Below are 21,963 nucleotides of genomic sequence, written 5' to 3' on the forward strand. Positions count from 1 at the left end.
GCTGCTGCTGCAGCACCATCGAGCAGACGAAGATCGGGGTTTCCCCGCCGCCCACGCAAAGGGGAAAGCCCGGCTCCTCGCTGATGCCCCCGCTCGCCTGCCCGCCCGCCACCCGCCGCCCGCCAGCAAGAGGGGGAGAGATAGAGAAAGAGAGAGAAGGAAAGAAAGAGATGAGTGAGGGAGGAAGAGAGTGTGAGAGAGGAAGAAGCAAGATAGAGAAAGAGAGAGAGAAAGAAAGATGAGAAAGGAAGGAAGAGAGTGACATCATCGGGTGGGAAAAATCGCGATATAGCGTTTCGCGAAGATCGAGATCGCGAAACTCGAGGGATCACTGTATACCTTCCCCCTAGGCCTATACAATTTATGCATGGTATGTTTGTGTGTATGTTTGGTTTTTAATAAGGATTTTTAGTAATTTAAATATTAGATTTGTTATTTGCTGGTTGTTAGCCGCCCGAGTCTACGGAGAGGGGCGGCATACAAATCTAATAAATAAATAAATAAACTCCAAGCACACCTCCAAAATGACCACTGCCTTACAAAAGAAGCTAAGGGTAAAGGTGATGGACTGGTCAAGCATGTCTAGAGACCTAAACCCTATTGAGCATCTGTGGGGCGTCCTGAAACGGAAAGTGGACGTGCGCAAGATCTCTAACGTTGTCAGGGAGTAGAAGAGGACTCCAGTGGCCACCTGTGAAGTTCTGGTGAACTCTATGCCCAAGAGCGTTTTAAAGCACTGCTGGAAAATAATGATAGCTACACAAAATATTGACACTTTGGGCCCGATTTGGACATTATCACTTATGGGTGTACTCACTTGCCAGAAGTTTAGACATTAATGACTCTCTATTGTGTTATTTTGAGAGGACAGCACATTTACACTGTTATACAAGCTACATACTCACTACTTTATATTGTAATCAAGTGTCATTTCTTCAATGATTTTACATGAAAAGATATACTTAAACATTTACAAAATGTGAGGGGGTGTACTCACATTTGTAACATACTATGTATGTGTGTATATAGGTATATATGTGTGTATACACATACACACGTACGTACATGCGTACACACATACACACACATGGTTTATAAAACTGATTTTGTGTGTCTGAAATTTTGCAGGCACAAAGCTGGGAATGAGGGTGAAATAGACAGAAAACTAGTATAATATATTAAAAGCTCATATGATTTAAAACATTCCATAGTCATAAGTAGCAAAATATGCATTTTAAAATTAATATTAATAAGATCATTTAAAGCAATGAACTGAAAATGAAAGCTAAAAAAATTAGCCTTTCAATAATGAAATAAATGGGGAACTTCTGTAACAATTATTTCATAATGAAAGCTTGTTACTACAATATATTTTGTAATTTAGCTACACACTTGTATTATCAGCATTTGACCATTTAACATTTCAACAAGATTTTAAACAAGAACTACATTCATTATTCACAATGTTTAGAGAAACAGAAGTCTTTGACAAAATATAATAGTCTTTATGCAATTCTATTTAAGATCACTGTTTTGATCATATGTTCATTCACCCACGACAGAAATTAACAGCTACTAGGTTCTTTGGCAAGCAAGAGCCTGTTACAAATACATTTTGCCATTTTTTCAAAATATTTCATGTCACATATTTAAACAAAAACAAAAAATTCTATTGCACTTTTAATTTGAACTGTTCTTTTAAGCACCTTAAAGCACAAGTCCCTGACCTCCGATCCATGGACCGGCACAGGTCCATGGCAGGGCAGAAACTGAACCGCACAAGCAAGTGAAGTCTCATCCACAGGATGTAGGCACCATGCAAAACCACAACCACCTCTGGTCTGTGGAAAAATTCTCCCCATAGAACTGGTTCCTGGTGCCCAGAAAGTTAGGACCTGCTGCCTAAAACCAGGGTACCTCATTTTAGAAATGAATGAATTATGTCCAGTTTTTCAATCAGAGTCATTTTAAGGCTGAATATAAACATCCTGGGAAAACACTTTTATCACAAAGAGTATTACAACATGCAGGCTCAGATAATTATAATAATTATATTCAGAATTCTAATCAGAATTAGAATACTAATTTTACAAAAACCTGCTGCAGCCTTCCAAAGCAAGGTGCAAAAGAATCAGAACCATTCAGATATTTTTAATGTTTTAATTCATCTGTTTTTCCTTTTTAAAGTTTTGTCACTGAGTATAGCAGAGGGTAGATTTGTCTTCATTTTAACATTCCTTTCAAAAATGGAACTTTAAAAAAACTTTAGGTTTTTTACAAAAACAGATTTTGGGAGAGAGATATAAACCTTGTAAGGAGATTTATATTTATATTTATTCATATTTTTACGTTTATATATTACATGGGAGTGGACAGTCTATCTGTTCCATATATTACTGAAAGTAATAAAGGCTGAAAGGCTAACTCCTTTTTATTGACAATATCCAACATTTTAAATGCTATGCATTTTTTTCAAAAGAGGTTCAGCAGTAAATTTTGTAAAATGTTCCAACAGCTGAAAAATCTTTTAAATATTCCTCCACATAAAATTTAAAACATTACATTGAACATATTATACAACATTATAATAAAAGGCATAATCTCTTTACCTTTTCCCATTTTTAAGTACAGTATAGAGTTCTCTTTTTTCTGGCAGCAGTAGAAACCAATAAGCAGCTATTTGTTGTGCAATATTATGAATGCTGTTATGTACAGTAGAACGTATGTTTATGCCAGTAAAAATATGCATGTATTGGCACTTTTAAAGTTCACTTGAAGCAAAATTAAAGGCGTTGTGAAAATCTCTGGTGGAATTTAGTACCAGTTCTTCAAAAAAACAAAACAAAACAAAACAACCCCCAAATAATTATATAATCAGAGTTTGAGTCTAAGCTAAAAAGCCCCAAATATTTACACTGTATCAAAACAATATAAAACTTTAGTAGTCACTTTGAGTGTGCAAAGTAAGCAGAAGCGATTACTGCAAAATCTCGTTGAAGCATTCCCAAAGCAGAGTGCAAAACAATCTGCAATCTTTAAGTAATTTTATTGGGTGTTTTTTTAATAGTTAGGGTTTTCCCCCCTCCTTTAATGCTTTATTGTCAGGATAACTTCTAAGGTTAGTGCAAATGCATTCATCGTTTAGGATCTGTAATCCTTCCGAACTGTGTGTGCCATCCAGTTGACTTTTGTAGTCCAACTTTCTCTGAGTGCTTCATCAAATTTCTGCTTAAACTGTTTTAATGCCTCATCATCATTCTTTCCCAAGGCAAGAGAGTCCTAAGAACGGTAACAAAAACATGGTAATTTGTTTTGTGTGCACTATATTTTCAAATTATTTTGAAGACTGTTTACAAAATCTAGTGTTCCACAGTTAATTCCTATGGGTTTGCAGAACTCAACAAAAATATGATATAATGCTAGCACTTTTTACTTTTAGATGAAAGGAATTTATGTTATAGTACAACAAGTAATTTAACAGAAAACTATGATAATCATACCAGATTTGCAGTTCAGGAATTATACAGGAATTTTTATTCTCTTACAATCAAAAGCTATTAATTTACAAAGTAATTTCTAAATACTAAGTGGAAGGTTTTTTTCCTAGGCTCATCTCTGGGAATGGGGTATTCTATTAATTTGTGCTTAAATTATGAATGAATAGATAGGAAGATATTTTACAAAATATCTTAAAATATCTTTCACCACTTGAAATTCACAGTATTAGGATCTTACCCTTCCTTTATCAAATAATTATGTGTGATTTACTTTATCCCGTAAATCAAACAATTGCATTTAGCAATTCACAACTGAAGATTAAGTAGAATAAAAGATTCAGAGACAAATGGCCAGAAACTTTGGGTTGCAGAAAAAAAAAGATTAAAACTTATTACAATAAGTTTTACATTATACCAAGATAATGTTGAAAGTTTGCAGATGCTCTGAGTAAATACCAATTGCATATTTATTTATACACCAAAATTAACAATTTTGAAAGAATTCGTTCAGTAAAAAGAATCTGAAAAGTTCCAGGTATAGAGTCCTTTCTAACGCATAGGATTTAAGCTACAAAACGTATTAACTTCACCATTCTTTACATAAGAGTGATAAAAGAAATGTTGACTTTTGGGGAAAGTATTTATTAAAAAATTATTCAGGATTCCAGTGGGCAACAAGCAAAATTATATTATATATACCTACATATTTGCTCAGTGGAAGTTATTAGAAAAGTGTATAAATTATGTTATCACATATATTGTCCAAGAAATAAGTTAAAGAGCCTCTAAAGAGACACAATGGGCAATATGATGTCTTCCAGATACTGCTGAATATAGACTCCTGTCTGGTCTGGACATCACAATCAATAAAAATGCATGAAGCGAAAAGCCTTTCAATAATACAGTATCTTTGGTTAGGTTAAGCAGTTTAGGTAAGGCTTAGGTTAGGGAGTTGAGAAAGCTTGGATAGAATTTAGAAAAAAAATACAACACTATCTGACTATACTTTTAATTATTTATTCAATCTATATCCAGTTTTCTTGGAGAGCATAAGATCTGACTTAAAATTAGGAAATGAGTTTCATCAACAAGGAAGGATTTGAACAAGTTTTCTCCATATCCCTAAATTATTAGAGATGTACCTTTAGATATTGGATGTCTTTAACAGAAGTTAGCTCTGGAAGCCCAGCTGTTAACATCAGTGCAAATAAAGTTATAAATAGGTTGCCATGTCTTCGCAGAATCAAGTATGCTTCTTCACAGCATTGGCGGAACCTTAAACATTAGCATTCAAAAAACAGACACTGTAAATCAGAACAATAAAAATAGAGACTGTACATGAGGCCAGGTGTAGTTTAAGACATTTATGAACAAAGTGAATTCATCACTGATGGTTGATGCTTATACCATCACTGGTTCTTATTTTGCATCTCTTTGAAAAAAAGACGTACAGGTTATTTATTCTGAAAAATACTTATTTGCAAATAGTTTGCTTTTACTTCCTACTTAGCAACAGCATATATAAGAGCATGGCAATTCTAGTTATTTGACAGAATGAAACTGTGTATTATAATCCAAATTAGAGTGAGAAATATTCATAAAGACATGGAACAAGTGAGTAAATCATGGGTAAAGGTTCCTTGGGGTCAGAAATATGATTGCATCCATGTCTGATATTAGGAAGGAATTCATGCAACACTGGATATCAATTATTAGAAACAGTTTTTCTGACTATTCCCCAAGAGAAGAAATAACATTTCACAGTATTATTACTGTTTATTCATTTTTATATATAAATTTAAAGACATTATTGCTCCAACTGAATAATGGACATTATTTGAAAAAGTGGTTCTCCAATGTATCTATTACATTTAATGCTGAGTTCCAAGAACAACTTTCATTTATGTTCTTAAGTTATCCATGTTTTCTAACAAGCAGGGGGGAAAAAAACATTTTCCTTGTTGTTAACAAAGGAGACTTCATTTATTTCAAAATAATTTAAATATATGACCTTGTGATCAGCAAAAAAGATTTTATATGGAAAAATAATAGACTGCGTGTATGCACACTTGTGTCCACGCACACACACACAAACACACACACTCTAAGAATTATTTTAAAAGTCAATAATGATTCAAATTCTTATAATCTGATGTACAGAAAAATGCCTATAAAAAGACTACTTTTCTTGTACTATCTATCATCTTAGTTGCCCTCTTTCATATACAAAGCTAGACGTTATGTAAAATCTACTTTCCCAAGTTAAGTATGACTGTTTATGACAACATGAATATTTCCACTTACATGGATAATATGTCCGGGTTAGGGGGTGGGTGGGTTGGGCAACAAGAGGGTTGTTACTGCTTTCTTAGATTTTACTTTTAATTTTCCACTCCTATCCTATCTGACAGTGTGGGGCTTTCCTATATAGTAATCAGGTCTAACCCTGCTTAATCTCTCATCTCCCACCCACCAAGGTTTCGTATAGCATTGATTTGGTTCTGTTATGTATGGAACTAAGACTAAACCAGAACTAAATTATTCTCACAAGCTTAGTACTTACCGGCCAAATTTTTCAGTGTTTCCAGTTTTTCCCTGCTGGATGACATGAATAAAATCATATGTAAGGATGAAAGGGACTCGTTCTCTTTTAATTCCAAATTTAGATTTGAAGTTTCCAAGAATATGACCAAAATCTATATGAAACAGCTGGGAAACAAAATAACTTTATGGGAAAATATTCATATTATTCATAACAAAACACTATCATCTTATTTTTAAATTCTTCTGCAATGAACTACAACTGCATCTCTTCAATTATGATGAATAATTGCAAGTTCTCAACTATTAATTTGCATCTTTTCAATTAAACAACCTAAATGATTAAATTATTTATCTTTGGAAGTTAAGAGGAATATGTAACTAGAAGAAGAGCAGTGGCTATTGGGTCAGTTGATGGAAAGGTAAAAGAATACAGTGTTCCCTCGATTTTCGCGGGTTCGAACTTCGCGAAAAGTCTACACCACGGTTTTTCAAAAATATTAATTAAAAAATACTTTGTGGTTTCCCCCCCTATACCACGGTTTTTCCCGCCCGATGATGTCATATGTCATCGCCAAACTTTCATCCACCTTTAATAATTAAAAAAAAAAAAACTTTAATAAATAAACATGTTGAGTAATAATCTAAATGGTTGCCAAGGGAATGGGAAATTGTAATTTAGGGGTTTAAAGTGTTAAGGGAAGGTTTGTGATACTGTTCATAGCCAAAAATAGTGTATTTACTTCCGCATCTCTACTTCACGGAAATTCGATTTTCGTGGGCTGTCTCGGAATGCATCCCCGCGAAAATTGAGGGAACATTGTACTGGGAACAAGATGAAGCTTCCGGTCTAGTGAAATATTTAATCTTCAGTTCTTAATGTCTATACAGATCTTAGAAGTATCCATCCAGGAAAGAATCTATATTTAGACAAATATTCCCAGAGATATGATGGACAATGCTTTTCTTGCTACTTAATACCTGCCTAATTCACTAAGAATTTTGAGTTGCTACCATCTTTCTAGAATTAAACAATAATTTAATGTTTGCCAAGCAGGATGGGGAAAAATCAAAACATGTGCTAGCAGATTACTCAAGAAGGCAACTTGGGGTACTTGTGAGTGGCATTTAGAGCAAGGAAGCCAAGAGGAGAAAAAAGGTTTGACCAGAAACAGGCAGGACACACTCCTCTATACTGACTCTTTTATTAGATCAGTACACAATACTTCACACATATCCAAGGTTGAAGCTATTGTCACATTTCAAAGAAGATGTGCAAAACATTAACATACTCAAAAGCCTATTTAAAAATATTTTTAAAGTTATGTCTTTATTTTCCTATTGTAGTGGTACCTCTACATAAGAACGCCTCTACTTACAAACTTTACTACATAAGAACAGGGTGTTCAAGATTTTTTTGCCTCTTCTCAAGAACTATTTTCCACTTATAAATCTGAGCCTCCGAAACTGTAACTGGAAAAGTCAGGGAGAAGCCTCCATGGGGCCTCCCTAGGAATCTCCTGGAAGGAAAAAGGGCCGGAAAAGGCAGAGAGAAGCCTCCGTGGGGCCTCTCTAGGAATCTCCTGGGAGGAAACAGGGGCGGAAAAGGCAGGGAGAAGCCTCCATGGGGCCTCTCTAAGAATCTCCTGGGAGGAAACAGGACCGGAAAAGGCGGGGAGAAGCCTCCATGGGGCCTCTGTAGGAATCTCCTGGGAGGAAACAGGGCTTCCACCCTCCCTGTGGTTTCCCCAACTGCACACATTATTTGCTTTTACATTCCTATGGGAAAAATTGCTTCTTCTTACAAACTTTTCTACTTAATAACCTGGTCACAGAATGAATTAAGTTTGTAAGTAGAGGTACCACTGTATGTGGAGAGAAAATGACATGTGTTTAATATTTATGGAATGATACACCTTTTATGGGAATGATGGAGGTAACAATGTACTGTGAAAAACTTTTTCCCAACAAAATCACTGTTAGGATCACTGCACGCCGGAAAGCCTTATGGCAATGAGGGACACAGCAATCATCATTTTAAACCAACATTCCAAACAAACATGTTCCCATTAGTATTTTGCCTCTTACCTGACCATTCTTTCTGACCATGATATTGTCACTGTGTCGGTCTCCAATGCCCAGGACGTAAGTAGCTACACAGTAGCCAGCACAAGACAAAGTGAATGCCTCAATAGCTTGATCCAAATCTTCTCTAAATTAAGGAAGACAATGGTGTTTATAAACCAGGTATTTATAATTTTATACTACATATATATTTTAAGGGCTGATTAAATTACAGAGTTGAGACTCATTTAGTTTTTTTTTACCAAAACAACTTCAAGCACATTATCAAGAAAACATCTTGCAAAACGGAATGGCAAACGCAGAAGGAACATTTGGAATTACTTCCCGCTAATTCACAACATACTTTAGCCATTTCCCCATTAATTACATCTTCACATCATGCAACTATTAGTGTAGTGATTTAAGTTCTATTTTCTTTATGGTTATTTGACACAATGATTGTATGCCTCTACAAGACACAGTAAGCTACAAGCAAGAAATCATGTGTGTTTTTATGCCCTAAAACTTGTATCATCTCAACTGCCTACACATCTGCTTTTCTTCAAGAACGCCATAGAACATTGCAATGAAGTTCACACCTAAAAAAACATAGCACGTCCAACATCCTGCTGTTTTATCATGAAAGCTCTCGCTGAGTACATGAGACCAGGTTCTAGTTGCAAATATGGTTCTGGGTGGGGAAGCAGTGGTTGCATGATGCGATGGCCTTAGAAAGCTAGACAGTGGGAGCAGTTTTGGTGGAAGGAGGTAGGTGGACAACCAAAATGCAGGTGGGCCCAAATTTTGATTTCACGTCTGATTGTGAGAAAAGCTTTCACAGCCAGAACTTTGAGGAACAGTGCTAAGTCCCTTCATCAAGTGCTGCTGTAACTTTGAATGATCACTGAATAAATGGACATTAAGCAAGGATTACCTGTTTATCAAAGAAATGCAATTGAAAGGAACACTTAATATTTTTTTTTAAATGCTAACATTATAGGAAATCATAATGTTAAAAATGGTATGGCAAATTCTTTCATTAAGACAATAGTTGGAAATGCAATCATAAAGTTGGATTTTTCTTTCACATTTGGCAGGAATGTTATACTATAATTTTCTATAATATGGTATAATATTCTGGAATATAATTTGTAATGGTATGAACTTTTCCTTCCAGACTATTTTTTAAAATACCACTAAATATTTAGTAATTTTTTATAAAGTACAAACTCCCAGCAGACGTGGTAGATAAATCCACAGTAACTGAATTTAAACATGCCTGGGATAAACATATATCCATCCTAAGATAAAATACAGAAAATAGTATAGGGGCAGACTAGATGGACCATGAGATCTTTTTCTGCTGTCAGTCTTCTATGTTTCTATGTATACTGAATTGATTTTCTATATGGTAACAGCTGCTAGAATTGTTTTACGCTAGAAATTACAATAAATTTATTATCCCCCCCCCACATACACACACACATTCTGTAGCTGTATAGTACATGAAAATATAGTTGTATTTGCTTATTGAATGCTGTGCAATGTCTTAATATATTTGTGAAAACTGTGTCAATGTCTGACAATAAAACTGGTTAATAACAGTTCCTCTACACCAGTGTTTCCCAATCTTGGCAACTTGAAGATGTCTGGACTTCAACTCTCAGAATTTCTCTGCCAGCATTTGCTGGCTGTGGAATCCTGGGAGTTGAAGTCCAGATGTCTTCAAGTTACCAAACTTGAGAAACACTGCTCTACACAAATGGAAAGGTAGCAAGAATGATCACAAAATTACCACAGATGTGTTGTTAGATCTCTGGGCAGAGGCACCACTAAAGACCAACTATTGTCACAACTCCTTTAGAAGTGACTTTCTCAAATATCATTAATCTAAACTGAAAGATTGCAAAAATATAGGAGTAAAGTGATTAATAATTTTCTACATACCCAGTATTGTATTCTTTAAGCCAATTTAATAGAGCATCTTTGTTGAATGCAGCAGCTGCTGCAACGTTACTGCTGTTGAGTTGAATGTCTGCAATTGTTTCAGAAGCTGAAACCACCTCAATTAAACCAGAATAATCTCCAGTTGCTAAACAGCCATAAGGCAACAATCTGGAAAAATATGAGTTTATAATTAAGTCAGAATATTTTTATTTATCTAAGCTATTTTTATCTGATTTTATTTCCTGCAAAGAGAATTTAAAAATCAATATGTTGTCCGAAATAAGTATTTAATTAAAAAAGAGAAAGAAGAAAGCATTATTCTGAATTTCTAGTACTCTAACAACAGATGGTGCTATCTCCCTTATTATTTATTTCAAAGTACTACAGCTGAATGTTGGCCCAATGCAATTTTTAAAAAAGAAAGAATGCATTAGGTTTCCAGAAAAATACATGTACATAGAGGGCTTTGTTCAAAACCCATTTGCAGTTACTACCATATTTTTCAGAGTACAAGACGCACCAGAGTATAAGATGCACCTTAGTTTTGGGGGAGACATTAGGAGAAATAATCTACCTACCAAATGTTCATCTGGCTAACGTCCTTAGTCTGGTCAGCTTCAACATATTACTTTATCCCCTGGCTGGGGCTGAAAAAACCTTTTTCAGAGGGAGTACAAATGAAAACAAGCTTGCAAAAACTTTGGGCTGGAAAAAACCTTCTTAGGAGAAGATTGTTGGCATTTAGTTAAGGCTAGAAAAAAAAAACTTTTGAAAAAGTGACATTCGGAGTATAAGAAGCATCCAAATTTTCCGCCTCTTTTAGGGATGGAAAAGGTGCATCTTATACTCCGAAAAATATGATACTTAAATATTTTGCCCATATTTTCAGTGTTTCTGTTTCTCCTCAATCTATTATCGACCTAGACCAGGGGTCTGCAACCTACGGCTCCGAAGCCACATGCAGCTCCCTGTCGGTGATCCCATAACTGACTGGCCCTGCCTCTCACTCTCCTGAGAAGGTAAGAGAAACGGCGTGGATGGAGAAGCGACAGGGTGGGAGTGAATGACATCGAGTTGGCCACACCACCTAAGTTTTGTGGCTCCTGATGTTTTCTTTTCTGTGGGAAATTGTCCAAATGGCTCTTTGAGTGTTTAAGGTTGCAGAGCCGTGACCTAGGTTGATGAAAAGTTCTAGGAAGTTCATTTATGTACCTTTTAGTAATGTTTTGGTTGAACCTATTTATTTTATTTATTTATTGTTAGAGTTGAAAGGGACCATGAAGGCCATCAAGTCCAACCCCCTGCCCAAGCAGGAACCCTATAGCACACCAGTCAAGTGGCAGTTCAATCTTCTCTTAAAAATGTCCAGAGTGTTGGAGTTCACAACGTCCGCTGGTAGGTTGTTCCATTGGTTGATCGCTTTTTTAGCTGCTGCTGCTGCACATTGTTGGCTCATGTTTAGTTGATTATCCACCAAGACTCCGAGTTCCCTTTCGCAGTAACTACTGCTAAGAGGGGTTTCTCCCAGGTTGTATGTGTGTCCAAGGTTTTTTCTGCCTAGATGAAGGACTTTGCTCTTGTCAATGTTAAACATCATTTTGTTGGTATGGGCCCACTGTGTTAGTCTGTCTAGGTCTTTCTGTAATTTTAGCCTGTCTTCTAGGGTATTCTAGGGTAATAAAAATGGGGTTTGGATCTTATTTGTCTGAGTGGAGTAACCAAAGTAGTACTTCTTAAAGATTCCTAGGCAAGGTTCTTGACATTTCCCCCCCAACATAAACTATCATATTTTTAATCACATTATATTTTGCTTATCTATGGCAAGGGTTCGCAACCTTCTCTCCTATAGCAGTCTCATAAGATTTCAGCAGAAATTATCATATCAGATTTCCAAAATCAGCCAACCTTCTACCACAAGCTCTTGCATAAGAACATCAATTTTTGAAAAACGTCAAGAATGTGTAAATAAATACATATATTTAAAGTTCTTGAAGACTGGGGTCTGGTGCCCATTCTAATGAATATGAATGCTGTGCTGCCCATCTCTACTGTATGGAAATTCAAACTGATTTCAAAGTACAATTAATGAGAATTTTAAAATGTAAGTGAAAATTGTTATTTGAGGATTTTAAAGAAAACACTGAGATCTACAGCATGAACTTAGCTGTAAGATCTTTAAGTTCTCGTCCATTCGGCAGTTCAATAACATCAATATGTGCTTAAATCTCCTTTGCAGCTTTTAGCACTAATATAAAAAGGGTATTTCAAAACATGCATTAAGTCTTTTGCTGGAATTAATTTTAATCCTTCCCTCCCACCTCCTATGGTCTGACGCTTACTAAGAGATTGGTAACAATTACAATGCTTATTTGTAAAATCAGGGTTTTTGTTTCGTTTTGTTTCCAAAATGATGGAAACATTTTGGAAATCAATAACTGACTTCTGAACACATAATCACAATTTCTCTGAGTAATAGTTCCTAAATGAATCTTTTGTATTTAATTTATTCAGCTATCAGAGGCATAATTATAGAACATTTTCTCATTTTCTTATTTCTTCACTGGTTTACTTGTTGATAAATGCTGCTCTTATCTGTGTGAGTGATTACCATATGCCTGAAGTTCATTCTGTGTGTTAAACTAAAATATTTAAGAGATGAGCTCCAGATTACCATCTGGTATGTTGGAAATAAACTTTCTACCAATAAAAAAAGATTTTCTGTTTCTTTTATATCCACTGTTGAGAAATGGCAAACTAACTTTTCAAATGTTGCACAGCTGCCCATTTAAACAAGGACTAAGTAAATACATTAAGCATTAACAAAGGGAAAATATATAATCTTATGAAGTTGTTACTGCTGTTGTTAATTCTTCCTTTCTTATATATGAGACTCAAGGTGGTGCGCATACCTAATACATCCTATTTTCTGCGCAACAACCACCCAGTGAAAGCCGAGTTGGGCTGAGAGAGAGTAACCGATCCAAGCACAGAAACACAGGATGCAGGGAAAGCACAGGAGCTCCTTAGAGCATTTATAAATCAAACTGGGTAACAGCATGAACATGAGTCAGTGTTGTCATGCTGAAGGATATATGAATAATGCAATCAGTACTATTTTTGTATCATTAGTAAAGGTATTGATAAGCATTTTATTATGGATTGATTGATTGATTGACTGACTGACTGGCAACTTGGAAACTGAAGTAAAACGAGCTGCATCATATTCCCACCACCAAAATATCACTTACAGTGATACCTCTCTTACAAACGCCTCGTCTTACAAACTTTTCGAGATACAAATCCGGGGTTTAAGATTTTTTTTGCCTCTTCTTACAAACTATTTCCACCTTACAACCCACCGCCGCTGCTGGGATGTCCCTCCTCCGGACTTCCATTGCCAGTGAAGCACCTGTTTTTGCGCTGCTGGGATTCTCCTGAGGCTCCCCTCCATGGGAAACCCCACCTCTTGACTTCCATGTTTTTGTGATGTTGCAGGGGAATCCCAGTAGGGGAATCCCAGCAGCGCAAAAACGGGCGCTTCGCTGGCAATGGAAGTCCAGAGGCGGGGTTTCCCAGCGAGGGGAGCCTCAGTGAAATCGCAGCATCGCAAAACACAGAGTTCTGGAGGTGGCGCTTCAAGGACTTCGGTGTTTTTGCGATGCTGCGATTTCACTGATGCTCCCTTCGCTGGGAAACCCACCTCTGGACTTCCGTTGCCAGTGAAGTGCTCGTTTTTGCGATGCTGGGATTCCCCTGCAGCATCGCAAAAACACAGAAGTCTGGAGGTGGGGTTTCCCATGGAGGGAAGCCTCAGGGGAATACCAGCAGCGCAAAAACGGCTGCTTCGGCTGGCAAAAGGGGTGAATTGTGGGCTTGCACGCATTAAACGCTTTTCCATTGATTCCTATGGGAAACATTGTTTCGTCTTACAAACTTTTCACTTTAAGAACCTTGTCCCGGAACTAATTAAGTTTGTTAGACAAGGTATCACTGTATTATGTTGCCATTTTTGGTATTCCAACGGGACTTCTATGATGCTCATAGAACAATGGCTTTATTTTAAAGTGAAGATTGATCATTTAAGCAAGGATGTGAAAAATTGGAGAGGGAGACTGGGATTAATAGTTACACTCTTGACCTTCCAGATTTCTGGAATTTAATAAATAAGGTGGAATATAGTAACAATTTCTTTCAAGAAGAAATAGGTACCTCACGTTTCATGCTGCACATGAAATACTATAGTATTAATAGTTCATTTCAAAATGATTTGCTAAAATTTGACTACAGGCATTTAAATCTGATCTTATCCATCATAAATGAGAGACAATCAATCAGAATAGAGTTGGAAGGGACTTTGGAGATCTTCTAGTCCAACCTCCATTTTAGACAAGTGGCTATCCAGTCTCTTCTTAAAAACCTCCAGAAATGAAGAAGTAAAGAAAGTGATTAAATCCCCTTCCAGTAATATATCCACAGAAGCCAGCTATTCAATGATAAATGCTTGTACATGGAAAAACTAGAAGTAAATAACCTTGTTGATTGCATTGTTAAGATGTATAGGGAATTACCATAATGCAACATACCTTTGCAATACAATGGTCAAGGTATTAAGTTAATATTGTACTGAAAAGGTAGGTCAGACTTCCCCAACTGAGCATCTTGTATTAGACGGTTGCCAACATCTAAAATTTTGATAAATTGTTACTATGATGATTAAGTATAAAATAGTTCTTTTAGAAATTATCTGAAGTTGTGCAGATAACTTTGAATCATTTTCTATGTCTTCAAATAAGTAATATTTAAAAATACTAGTAATACTAACAATCTAGAAAACATTAAAAATTCACTTACCGAAGGTCCAGCCCAGCTTCTTTCCAAAGTAAATCCATTAAACGTAACATCTGAAGAGTTAACATGTCTTGTCGTAGATCTGTAACAGAAATTGATAGGATATGCAAAATAATTGAAAAATGTGCAATATATAAATAGTCTGCCAAACCTGAAACTGTCCATACCGAGGCCATTTTTGAGGTTTCAATCTTGCCACACTGGATTTGAGGAATAGGGAGTGGGGGAATAGAGATAGCTGGTAGTTTTGTAGCCAAAACAAAATATTTTCTCCTGGGAACCAAGGACATTCCCACAGGTGGTTGGAGAGAAAAGTGAAATAACCAGGCAAATGAAATTTTGAGCTCAATTGGGGTCATAAATTGAGAACTACTTATTTTCAAACATCTATAAAACACGTTAGGATTTGTTAAAAAAATAGTATTTCACAGATCGAATTTCAATATAATCTGCCTGAAATAATGCAATATTCCACTACACCTTTTTAAAAAAAGTCTAAGCCTTCAGATTCAAAATACCATATTAATAAATCTAACATTAAAATGTTGACGTACTTACCATCTCCATTTTTAAAAATGATTCCCACCAAGTCAGCACCAAATGCTTTGTTACTGTATACTATCCATAAAGGCTTCATTTTTGAGTCCATATATTTACATTTCTCTATACTAGAACAAAGGTAATAACATTTTTGGTGAGTTCAATTAAAATATTAATGAGCCATAAAAATCTATTGGGAAGAAATAAGCCTGATGGAAGGTTATTCTATAATGGAGTTTTAAAACCTAGACAAATGCTTTTCAAAACTTTCATTCTGTTGCTTCAAGATCAGTTACATTGGAAAATTACTTAAATAATTCTTGGACCCCTCTCTTAAGATACAAAATCTTAAATAGAGATACATATTTACTTTGGAAATCTTTCTCGCTCTCTCTTCTCTTTGCTCTTAGAGAGAGAGAGAGAGAAAGAGAGAGAGAGAGAAAATTAATCAATTGTAATTTTTAGTAAAACAATTTTAGCAGTTGTTACCACATACAAAACCAATTCAGTATACTTAGATGAGTGTTTTCATCCAGATTTTACTTGGTTTTGTGTTTAAAAGTTATCACATAAGCTATTATTATGCATATTTTAATAATAGCAATAAAATATTGATTAAAGCCATTATGGAAATGCTACACATTTAACAGTTTAACAATTAAACTTCATTCCAAATTAGAACTGACATTTTAATCTTAAAATAACAGCGATTTGCTAAGATGAAGAAAAAGAAAATGGCAGCTACATGTACAAATGCTGCCTTATCATAGCCATTCTACTGAGCAATAAAGAACACAGAACTTAAATAATTTTCGCCTTCTGGTTTTTATGCAATTGATAGTACAGTGGACATAGATGAATGAAAGCAGGCTGTCTTACCAAAGTTCTGAAAGCAAAACCGACGGATTCAGAGGGGACTGGAGATGGGAAAGTGCCTCTTTGTATGCACTTTGTTTTAAACAGGTATGCATTGTATCCTTCCCTTTGGCTTTGCTTTGCTTCATAGCATTCAGCTTGATTAAGCTATTCAAAGTCTTCATCTTATTCAATGCTTCAACCTGAAATAGATGTTTGAAAATACTACTGTATTTTGCGGAGTATGTGATGCCGTTAGTTTTGGGGGAGAAAAATAAGAAAAATAAACCTGCCTCTGCCTACCAGCATCCAGCGGTATTCATCTGGCTCAGTGTGTGAGAGTGTTGAAGGCTGTTTGGAAACTGTTTGAGCAACAAGGAAGGAGTCAACAAGGAGCCTGCGTGTGGCTTATCTCAAGTGTTCTGTACTAAAGCTGCAGGCTGTGCTGATCTCTCAAACTGAAACTCCTCTCCTCTGCTTGTAGTTTGCTTGCATTTACTACATTGGAAAACCTGCTTTTGGTATTGTATATTTATTTCATATTATATATAAAGGGAAGTTATTGAATCCTGCTGAATCCGTTACTTGTGTGTGCTTTCTGGATGTGATTATTGCTGCAAACTCTGATACATCCTTACAGTCAGGTCAGCTTCAACACATTATTGCAGCTTGATTCAGCACCAGCAGCAAATTGGTGGGTGGATACCCCCAATCAGCTGTTCTAGGCTGTAGGGATTGCCACAGACCATCGCCTCCTCCGTACCTCACATTTTTTGCTATATTCGGTATGACACACCCAAATTTTTACCCTCTTGGTGTGTCTTATACTCCACCCCCAAGTGCATCTTAATACTCCACAAAATAGAGCACTTTCCAGAATGAATGGGTGAGTTCACATATGCTAATTTGTGCTTTGTTTAGTTCTAGCTACCATGGCTTATTTAGCAAATACAGTGGTACCTCGTGATACGAACCCCTCGTTATACGAACTTTCCGAGATATGAACCCGCAGTTCAGAAATTTTTTGCCTCTTCTTCCAAACTTTTCCTGTCTTACGAACCTGCCACCCGAATGCTGAACCTGGAAGTTCGGCAAAAGTTCGGGTTTGGGTGGCCGCCAATAAGTCTTGCTGCCCGGCTGTCACCTTTTGAAACAGCTGGGGGGCTTCTCGGTGTCCTCCCAAACCCGAATGCCAAACCCGAACTTTTGCCGAATTTCCAGGTTTGGCGTTCGGGAGGCCGCCGAGAAGCCCCGCCGCCTGGCTGTCGCCTTTTGAAACAGCCGGGGGGCTGAGTAAGGTTCGGGAGGCCATCGAGAAGCCCTGCCGCCTGGCTGTCATCTTTTGAAACAGCCGGGGGCCTTCGTCACAAAGACGTCCTTCCTGGCTGGACGAAATGTGGACTCCAGGAAGGACGTCTTTGTGACTTCAAAGCTCCGCCCATGGAATTCCCTATTGGGATTCCCCACCTCCGTTTGAGCCTCCCGACCGGCCCGACAGCTCCGCGGCTCTTTTGCAAAGCTGACGGCTGGGTGGCGGGGCTTCTCAGCATCCTCCTGAACCCGAACGCCAAACCTGAACTTTTGCCAAACTTCCGGGTTCGGTGTTCGGAAGAACACCGAGAAGCCCCCCGGCTGTTTCAAAAGGCAACAGCCAGGCGGTGGGGCTTGTCGGCGGCCTCCCAAATGCCGAACCCAGAAGTTCGGCAAAAGTTCGGGTTTGGCGTTCGGGTTCGGGAGGACGCCGAGAAGCCCCCCGGCTGTTTCAAAAGGCGACAGCCGGGCAGCGGCGCCCAGCGGAGCGCCTTTTTTGCAGGGGTTTTTTTTTGCACGCATTAATTGACTTTACATTGTTTCTTATGGGAAACATTGTTTCATCTTACGAACATTTCTCCTTACAAACCTACTCTGGGAACCAATTAAGTTTGTAAGACGAGGTATTACTGTATTGCTTAATCAAGTCATAAATTATTAAGATGTATAAAGTATGCATAAGGCAATGAATAAACTAAAGTACAGGCAATAATTTTAAAAATTAGATAACTATACAGTATTATGCAAACTCCTTTTAACACTCAGCATATTGTATTTTCTTTTTAAAGTCCTAAAAATATCAAAGGTATTATTTTGTTTTTCCCTCATATTTATCATTACCATATAGAAGATAAGGTGATGCATATATGGTAAATTTAAAATCACTTCTCCCAGAGTTGCAATAAAACCAATTTTAGCCCATGCCAATTTATACAAAGGAGCAAATTTTAAGGGAGCCACAGAAGTGAGATTTAACATTTGTTTGTTTAGGGCAATCATAGCTAAATGTTAACTTTTATAAATTTTCTATCTCACGTCTCCTCATCAATTTATTTTGCATATGAGATAGCATTGTGCCAAAAGAAACTAACAATAAATGGGTCAGCAATAAGTAATTTTTGATACAGAGAATTCCCCACATGGCTATTTATTTTATTGGTAACTTTAAAAACCTTAAATATATACTGTAAAAATATAAAAATAATTTACATTTGAAGCTCTAGCTGGCAACATTTGTCGAGATAGAGCACTGCACACCAAAACAACTAGACACAAGAACAGTTTTTTCCCTGAGTGCCATCACTCTGCTAAACAAATAATTCCCTCAACACTGTCAAACTACTCACTAAGGCTGCATTACTATTAGTTTTTCTCACAATTCCTATCACCCATCTCCTCCCACTTATGAGTGTCTGACCCTAACTTGTTGCTTATATCCTTACGATTTATATTGTTTCCTGATTGCTTGCTTGAATCCTATGACAGTCATGTATACTGTACTTTCTTTTATGTACACTGAGAGCATATGCACCAAAGACAAATTCCTTGTGTGTCCAATCACACTTGTCCAATAAATTATTCTATTCCATTCCATCCTTGTCACTTGTTGAACCAGAAGTAAAGAAAATGATAGCCAAATATGATTCCAAGTGAGTGACCGGCGTATATTTATCATGAAATAGGAAAACTTTTCCCCATGTGGTCAATAAAAAAAGCTTTAATAACAGGAGCATCTAATCTAAGCGGATTAAAATGACCTTGATACCATCCATAATACAGTTTTTTACAGACAACATTGCCACCAGGGAATAAAATTATCAGAAGAACAATTTCCATGTTGGTACATTTACATCTACAGGATGCAAACATGCCTGCTCTCTGTATCTATCAGGGTTCAAAAGCATAGCTAAAACGTAATCAATGTGAAGGTGACTGTGAGGGGCAAAATAAAATGTCACATTTATTTACTAGATTTATGTCTGCCTGCTTCAATGCAAATTAGTTTACATTCTCCACCAATTTCCCAGTCTTTGTGTGCTTAAATCTTGGATGAAAGATACAGAATTCAACCTTATTTTTGACTATTAATATAGACCTACTAACAAACATTTTTCTTAGTTGTTTCTCCCAATTTTGTTAAATTACTGCCTCCTTTGTTTTAGAATTCTAGAAACATAATTTTGAAGCAATGGTTTTGACCTTAGAATATGAATTATCAGTGTGTTGATACTTTTACTACTAGAACAAATAGAACAATAATAGCTTCTTCATAAATCTGAAACTTAAACCAGTGTTAATTAACTTGGAAAATACATATTGCTTAATAATTAGTATCCACTTCTATATTTTCAGTAGGTTCCGTAAGGAAAAAAGTATTTTAGTATAAAGCATGTTTTAAGGCTTAAAACTTTTGTACAGAAGTGCTGGCTGAGTCATTCCAAGCAGGATGCTGTGGAAGCTGTACAGTTTGATTATAGAAAAATGACAAGAGAGACTTGTCAGGTCAGCCATCTGTGAAAACCAAAAGATCCCCGCCTTTCTACAATTCTGTGCAAACATTATAGGAGGGAACAAATTCAACCTACGCTGGACAAACAGGAACTTTTTGAAGTATTTCTAGGTTCAATTTCTTCCATGTTTGCACAGTTGGGAATTTTTTGCCCCTTTTTTGACTGCAGAGACACACACTTCCTCCAAAGTGCACGGACAGTGTCACAGCCACAGAAGACTAAATTGAATATATTTAAAGCAGCTATTATTTTTTAATGGTTTACTCAAATATATCAACTTATAATTAAGATATTTTCTGATACAACTGGAATAGGTAATTATTTGGTGAGGTAAAGATTCACACATTGATTGCAGGAAATAAATTGGGGGAAAAAAACCTCTAAAAGAATTATTTTGCCAGTTTTCTAAAGAATTTTGTCAGTAGCATTGCACAACTGGTTAAGCAACAATTAATGGTTATTTCTACAGATAATAAGACAACTGTGGATTTGTTAGGTGCTTTTTTCAAAAGGGCCTGGCCTAGAAAGAACCTAACAAATCCACAGTTGTTTTATTATCTATAGAAATAATCATTATTTGTGTTACATCATGTTGACCTTGGGCAAATAATCTCAAGGAAAGGATTTAAAATAAGTAGTACCTGTTTGGAAAGAACTTTCATGTGAGGGATGCTTCCACGACAATAAGCTTCCAATATTACACCAAACTGCAAAGAAACTGCAGGTATATGCATTTCTGACCTACAAGACATAAGAAATATTTATAATGTATATCCAAATCAGAAGGTAGATGGTTAAATGCGCAGCTCTTAAAATCCGTCTTAAGTTGTTACTTCTCTACAAATAAACAGATGCAAAGCCAAGTACACCCTTTCATGTGAAAAGTATACAGTGGTACCTCTACCTAAGAATGCCTTAACTTAAGAACTTTTCTAGATAAGAACCAAGTGTTCAAGACTTTTTTGCCTCTTCTTAAGAACCATTTTCTACTTAAGAACCCGGAAAAATTTCCCAGGAAATTTGAGAGTGGCACGAAGGCCTGGCCATTTTCCTGCCATTTTCCCTGAGTTTCTCTCTCTGGCGCAGTGTATGGGGAGGCAGCCTTGTGCCGGGTGTATGGGAGGGGCGTGCTCCTCCTTGCCGCCTCTGAGTCCCTCTTTATTTTTAAGCCTTAAAGTTTTGGATTTTTTTTTATTCACCTCACCTCACCTTCTTCCTTCGCCAGTGACTCTCCTCCTCCTCCCACCCAAATTCCGAGCTTTTATTTATTTCCTAATGGGTTTGCACGCATTATTTGCTTTTACATTGATTCCTATGGGAAAAATTGCTTCTACTTACAAACTTTTCTACTTAAGAACCTGGTCGCGGAACAAATTAAGTTCTTAAGTAGAGGTACCACTGTATACCTATTAAAATACAATACACTAGCTCTTTGCAGCAGAAGTCAATCTAATCTCCCAAGTTAAGTCCTCTGCCTTTTCAATTCCCCACCTTCCAAGAAGGAGCATGTCCTTCTGATGAGTCAAAATTTCTTGTTGCAAAATTGAGGAAACAATGTGACAAAAGAAATTCTGTCTTATGTGCAAGTTTCTGATGTTCTTGAAGGTAATACCAAAGGTCAGCTTGATGAGACCTCTGCCCACATCAGAAGTATTAGAAGAACCTCTTTTTGAGTGTTCTATTTCAAGAGAGGTCTGAAGCTATTGATTACAATAGCTTTTCAAATGATAGTAACTTTATGAATTAGCATCAGTTACTATAATTTCCAGTACACATGGTTATTGCAGGAGTGAAAGTCAATGAAACTTCAGAGCTCCGGACTATGAAAGTATTAAAAGAGTCCATGGAAA

General features: G+C 36.6%; 1 protein-coding gene across 5 annotated transcripts in view; it reads right to left on the bottom strand.

The window, feature by feature from the left end:
* Nucleotides 1–1,340: 1,340 nt before the first annotated feature.
* PIK3CB (phosphatidylinositol-4,5-bisphosphate 3-kinase catalytic subunit beta) overlaps nt 1,341–21,963 on the bottom strand; it is an 87,135-nt gene continuing 66,512 nt past the window's right edge. For all 5 annotated transcript variants that reach the window (XM_070753272.1, XM_070753275.1, XM_070753271.1 and 2 more), the window contains 9 exons: nt 20,755–20,854; nt 16,317–16,495; nt 15,456–15,565; nt 14,901–14,979; nt 10,050–10,217; nt 8,127–8,250; nt 6,061–6,206; nt 4,640–4,772; nt 1,341–3,279 (listed from right to left, as the gene is read on the bottom strand). In XM_070753272.1, the coding sequence (XP_070609373.1) occupies nt 3,142–3,279; nt 4,640–4,772; nt 6,061–6,206; nt 8,127–8,250; nt 10,050–10,217; nt 14,901–14,979; nt 15,456–15,565; nt 16,317–16,495; nt 20,755–20,854 (1,177 nt within the window). In that variant the 3' untranslated portion in view covers nt 1,341–3,141. The remainder of the gene's footprint in view (nt 3,280–4,639; nt 4,773–6,060; nt 6,207–8,126; nt 8,251–10,049; nt 10,218–14,900; nt 14,980–15,455; nt 15,566–16,316; nt 16,496–20,754; nt 20,855–21,963) is intronic.

Source organism: Erythrolamprus reginae, chromosome 5 (genome assembly GCF_031021105.1).
Source record: "Erythrolamprus reginae isolate rEryReg1 chromosome 5, rEryReg1.hap1, whole genome shotgun sequence".
Taxonomy (NCBI): domain Eukaryota; kingdom Metazoa; phylum Chordata; class Lepidosauria; order Squamata; family Dipsadidae; genus Erythrolamprus; species Erythrolamprus reginae.